This window comes from Eupeodes corollae, chromosome 3 (assembly GCF_945859685.1).
Source record: "Eupeodes corollae chromosome 3, idEupCoro1.1, whole genome shotgun sequence".
Classification (NCBI taxonomy): Eukaryota; Metazoa; Arthropoda; class Insecta; order Diptera; family Syrphidae; genus Eupeodes; species Eupeodes corollae.
Window position 1 is genome coordinate 103422460 of NC_079149.1, and position 6000 is coordinate 103428459.

Consider the following 6000-nt stretch of genomic DNA (forward strand, 5'->3'; position numbering starts at 1 on the left):
TCAAATAGCTTTGCAAAACTTAAAAATATTGGCTTGAAACTTATTTTATTTCACAGAAAATAGGGGAACCCGGGGCATAACAGGCACCCGGGGTAAAATGGGCCCCCTCTTTATTTCTCTGTTGAGTAAAGTGTCAACTCCGAAACTAAATATGTCTTCCTTAAATCATAGGTGGAAATTCGGGGAAAACCCGTCTCTAAACGAAATTGCCACGTGTTCTGTGTTTTGGCTAAAAGAAGATTTTTCATTGAGTTGAAGTTATTTTCAAGTGAAATAAAGTGTGTTGTTTTGTAACAAATATCTATTTTATACTAGATTTTCACCCTTTAATATAAAAGTAAGTAAATAAAGCTGGTATTAATTAAATTATTTCCGTTTTAGAGTTAAATTGAAAAGAATTTTTTACATATTTTTTGTAGAATATGATATGGGGCAGAATGGACGAGGCATAATGGACATGGATGCCCATTATGCCCCATCTGTTTTGCACATGTTATTTGTTTGTATAATTCTTTTAGTATCAATTTGCAATTGTTTTAGATGGTTCGCAACTACGTTAAGAAAACTAACCGACAAGAATGGAGCATAGATGATATGCGACGAGCTATTCAAGAAGTTAAATCAAAGAAAATGAGTTGTAAGGCAGCTGCCTAGAACTATAAAATTCCTCGAACTACCTTACAAAGATTTTTAAAAAAAGCAAATCTAAATCCCGACCTTCCACTTGTTGTCAATAAAGTGGGAAATTTTAAACCTGTATTTAACGTGCATCAAGAGAATGAATTGGCCGAATATCTAAAGGATATGGAAGGGCGCTTGTTTGGCTTTTCTTTGAAGGAATTTCGAGAACTGGCGTATGAGCTAGCAGAAAAAAATGAAATACCCAATAATTTTGACGCTGAAACACGCATGGCTGGAGAAGATTGGGCGCAGAACTTTTTAAAACGAAATGCAACGGTTTCATTACGAAAACCGGAAGCAACATCTGCAGCTCGAGCTATGGGATTTAACCGTGTCTCTGTCGGCAATTTTTTTTCAACTTCTTGAAGAGTGCATCAAGAAATATGGGTTCTTGTCAAATCGAATCTTCAACGTTGACGAAACGGGCATCACAACAGTTGCAAAAAGTCTTGGGAAAATTTTGGCAACTAAAGGCAGAAAACAGGTAGGATCGCTTTCTTCATCGGAGCGAGGACAGCTTCTCACAGTGGAAATTTGTATGAGCGCTGATGGGTCGTACATGCCACCAATGTTCATTTTCCCACGTAAAAGAATGAAGGTCGAACTAATGGATGGAACGCCTCCTAATTCTTGGGGCGAGTGTAACCAAAGTGGATGGATCACAAAAGATTTGTTTTTAAAGTGGTTGAAACGATTCATTGAATGGTCGAGTGCAACTAAAGATCAACCCGTTTTGTTGCTGTTAGATGGGCATGCAAGCCACGTTAAGAGCCTTGAAGTGATAGATGTAGCAAGAGCCAATGGTGTGGTCATGCTTTGTTTTCCACCACATTGCACTCATCGGTTACAGCCCTTGGATGTCACTTTTATGAAGCCCTTGAGTTCTTACTATGGGGATGAAGTAAAAAAATGGCTCAGACAACATCCTGGCAGAACAGTTACACATTACCAGGTAGGACAGTTGTTCGGTAGAGCATATTTAAGAGCAGCCACAATGTTAGTCGCAATAAATGGTTTTCAAACGACTGGAATATGGCCGGTTAATTCAAATGTTTTCGAAGACCATGATTTCTTGCCTTGCCAAACCACAGACATGCCAAATGGGGAAGAGCGTCTACTCTTAGATGAAACAATTTGTGTCGACCCATATTCGGTACCACCAGGCTCATCAACGACCGCCGCCGATCCACTTATGTTGTCCCCAAATCCCGTTTCGGAAACCAATCAGTCCACAATGTCTACACCACATTCTGTTAATCCGATACCAATGGGTGCACTGTTATCCTCTCCAGAGCCCGATTTGACAAACAATGATGCACCAACGTCATCAACTTCATTCCAAAAGTTTTCTCCATCTCATATTGTAGCTGTTCCCAAAGCACCCGTTAAAAAAAGAGTTTCTAAGCGCAGGGGAAAGACTGCAATAATTACAAGCTCTCCTTACAAGGCGCAGCTAGAGGCTGAGTCCACGAAGTCCAAGCCTCTTGTTATGAAAAAGAAAAAAGCCTCAACAAAGAAGAAAACTACCAGGAAGGAAGAATCTTCAGAAAGCGAGGAGGACGAAGAGTGTCTTTATTGTGGGCATTTATACTCCCAGTCTACAGAAGGATGGATTTCCTGCAGATCATGTGGTAAGTGGGCACATTGTTCTTGTGCTGGAGAGGATGATGTTGACGATGAATCTAGCCACATTTGCTCCAGTTGCAACCCAGTTTAGCTTTGCGCCCGTCATGCCCCACATATGTCCATTGTGCCCCAGTACCGGGGTAGAATGGGCAAATTCTATCATTTACTAAAATTAATTTAACGTACTGAATTATTTTTTTTATTCATTTTTCTTTTTTGTACTAACGTATTTATCAATTTTCTATCTAATAAAATTGTTTTGGAGAAAATAAACACATTTTTGCAGTTTTTATAACAAGAAATCCTTAAGGGGCCCGTTATGCCCCGGCTTCCCCTATTGTTTTCGATATTCAGGAATTTTTATATAAAAATCCAACAGTCCGTTTTTTTCATATAAAAAATAAAATCTACAAAAAGAGTACGCATATTTGGTAAAAATGGATACGAGTACATAAAGACAAACTTTTAAGCAAGACAAATCGACAGACGGGATGGGAAGTTATCAGTGTGGGTCGCATCCCAGCCTCTTTTTTGAGATTGGAGTTGATCATTAAAATGAAAACTGTTATGTGTGAATACAAAGAAAATAAAACGCATCCAGTGAAACTATTGTGTTCCAAATTGTGAATTCAAAAATCAGCTGTTAATTAAAAACGATTCAATCATTGACAAATTAAAAATTAACTAAATGAATCAAGTAATTTTCTAAAACAAACAAGTAATTAGCTTCATTTAGTACCAAACGTAACAAATTTAACTTTTCGAATAGCTATCTCAAAACAAATGGAAACTAATGAAAGTTATAACTGGCCCCTACTAAATGATGGGAGAGGCGTCAAAGTATACAATACATTTACATTTGTTGACGTAGTTTATTATTCGTTTGACATAACGCTAGACTTACTTACTTCCAAATTGTATTATATTTTAAAAGATAATTTTTAAGTTAAACGTCATTCAACGTTCAATTTGTCTTGAAAGGTCTTATTTTAAATTAAGAGATGAAATTAAAATAATTCCTTTTTGAAGTAGACGAAGAGGTTTTTATTTATTTTATTTTTTCGAAAATAATACTTATCTTTTTATAATTTAAAAGCGGAAGATGTTGCTCATTCCACTCAACACATCCCGACAAAAACTCAACAACAATCCAGAGAGCTGTAAAGACTAAAGCCGTTTACTGACTGCCGTCTGTAAATTCAAAGTTAAATATCTAAAATTTTTAACTAAAAGTTAATACTCATGATGTGACGTTGACTTTTTACATATCAGTTAAAAGTTATTTACATGACTTTGAATGAAGTCAGTTAAAAAGTCAAATGACTAAAAGTCAATTTGTCCGAAGTCTCTTTGACTCTTTAAAGTCACTTAAAAGTCAATTTTAAATGTAAGTCAGGTTTGAAAGCCAGTAAGTAATTTTATGTAAAAAGACAAGTTATTTTGAAAGACAAAAGACTTTTAAAAAAAAGTTTAAGTCAAAAAAAAGTTTAACTGCAGTCACTAAAAGAATTTAGTTTCTATAACTCTGATAATTAGGATGATAACCTTTACCAAACCCTTATGTAGCTCTTTTAATAAAACTTTAACAAAAATTGTTTCTATGTTAAATGTATGCGAAATGCTTTGTCAGCATTAACTTTTAAACTCATGTTCAATTGTGCACAATGTAGTCACTGAATTCACTTCCCAAAAACTATAAATCTATTTTTGCAAGTGTTAAATGTCTTTGCGAGTATTTATAGACCATTAGTTACATCAAAATCATTGCAGGTGCATCTTTTATTTTATTGTGCTGTAAGTTAATGGCAATATAAAAAAGATTATATAAAATAGTGATTCTAGATAAGAAAGAAAACTTTTAATTTCCATAAAATATAACTTCTTTTTTTCATTTCTAACAGATTAAGTGACTTCGCAAAAATGGCACTTGATGAGAAACTAGCTGCTAACTACAAAAAATTCCAGGTATATTCCTTTTTCAATGTGAATAATTCAAAATACATTTTTTCTAATAGTTTTGAATTTATATTTGTATGCAGGCTCCCAATGGTGTTCCTGTATTCCTTAAGGGAGGACCAGCTGATAAGGCTCTGTTTGGCTTGACAATGGCTCTCTGCGGATTGGGACTTATCAATATTGTCAAAATGACATACGACTTGGGATTCAAAAAGAAGTCAGGTTAAATATGTGCATAATGTACCTACATATAATCATCATGTATTATGTTTAAAAAAAAGACTTCTATTAAATAAGAATAGTGTTTTAAAAATTTAAGTTTCTTTCTTGTTAATTTCAAAAAATCTTGACAACTATTCATAAAACTGAGTGATAATAAGAATAAAATTAGAAAGATGTATTCGTTTAATCATGAATATATGTAAGTTTAAATTGGATTTATAGCAATCAAAACCATGTCCTTGATTTTTGTAGGGCAATCATACATTTTCAGATCTTCCAACAAAATATATAAAAAAAGTCATAGTCAAGGTCGTTTTAAGCTTTTTTCAAGAATATTTTCTGTTTATTATGTTAAAATTGCTTATCGACTGAAAACATAAGCCCTTTTTAGAACTTAAATTTGTATTGTATAACACTGTGTTTAGTCAGGACCAAAACAGTGTCTAAACCACATGCATTCGGTCGTGAAGATTTTTGACATATGGAATAGAAACAAAGAACTATTACGAGGCAGTCTGAAATGGTGTCTTAAGCTTTGTGCTCGCTTTAGATCGCTCAACGCTTAAATAGATCTATTTTCTATTTTGTCGCGCTTTGACAGCTGACAACTGAATTGTCATTGCAATTTTATTTATTTTATTTTAGAATCTATAGCAGCAGTGTCTTCCCTTCTGTTGTTAAATTTATAATGTAATTAATAAACAAATTTAAAAAAGGTTTGAAGCAACGTTTCCTAGGTCGCAGTCTATGACACATGATATCGTAAAATATGGTTTAGTCGGTAAGAAACCTGTCAAAAGTCCAACCAACCTAACGCGTATTTGTAGTTTATCTATAAATGTTAAAAAAAAATATCGAAAAAACATAAAGCTTCTGCAAAATTTGTTAGGAACCTATTTCGCACTCCGAACTTCACTGGAAACAGTTAGAATTGCATTATCTAAATAAATAAACATAGTTCAATTTAAAGAAATTGAATATTTTCATAAAAAAATCGCCATTACAAAAGAAATTGTAATTGACGATATTCACATTTGACTGTTTAACAGTTTAACAATTAATACTGTTATTTATTACAACATTTAGACTATTTATTAACTCAAAAACACATTCAAAATTTTGGAAATGAAGTCCTGCAACTATTAAGCTATACAAAAAACCGATACTTTCGAAGTCCGTTAAAATATTTTAACTTAAATTTTGTAAATGTGGGCAAGGTTTTTTTTGAATAACCATTGGTTTGATTTGTGTATTTTTATGGTAATATGAATAAATTATAGTGTTAGATGAAAATTGATCTCAAAGTTATTAATTGCCTATTTCAATGTTTTCCTTGTTAACAGACCCTTAGGAGCAGTTGTGTTAATGACGATTCTTCGCTTGAGTTTTTCCAGCAGCCTTTAGTGTTTTTAGGCAACTTGGCATAATCTTATGAAACAAAGATACCTCAGATTTCAATTTTAAATTGTTGAAGAAAGCTCTTCAAAAATTCGTTTGGTTTTTCACAGTTCTTTT

The 6000-nt window shown here is 33.5% G+C and overlaps 2 protein-coding genes across 3 annotated transcripts in view; both read left to right on the top strand.

Annotated features, from left to right (window-relative positions):
• LOC129951440 (cytochrome c oxidase subunit 7A1, mitochondrial) overlaps positions 1-4581 on the top strand; it is a 386202-nt gene extending 381621 nt beyond the window's left edge. Inside the window, exons 1-3 of one of the 2 annotated variants that reach the window (XM_056063580.1) lie at positions 4007-4101; positions 4209-4272; positions 4347-4581. In XM_056063580.1, coding sequence (XP_055919555.1) covers positions 4228-4272; positions 4347-4490 — 189 coding nt within the window. In that variant the 5' untranslated portion in view covers positions 4007-4101; positions 4209-4227 and the 3' untranslated portion in view covers positions 4491-4581. Of the gene's footprint in view, positions 1-4006; positions 4102-4208; positions 4273-4346 lie in introns of those variants that run through there. The other variant, XM_056063581.1, reaches the window with a different exon arrangement.
• On the top strand, positions 950-2398 carry LOC129950719 (uncharacterized). The gene has a single exon (XM_056062641.1). The coding sequence runs from the start codon at positions 950-952 to the stop codon at positions 2396-2398; it is 1449 nt and encodes a 482-aa protein (XP_055918616.1).
• Positions 4582-6000: the final 1419 nt, after the last annotated feature.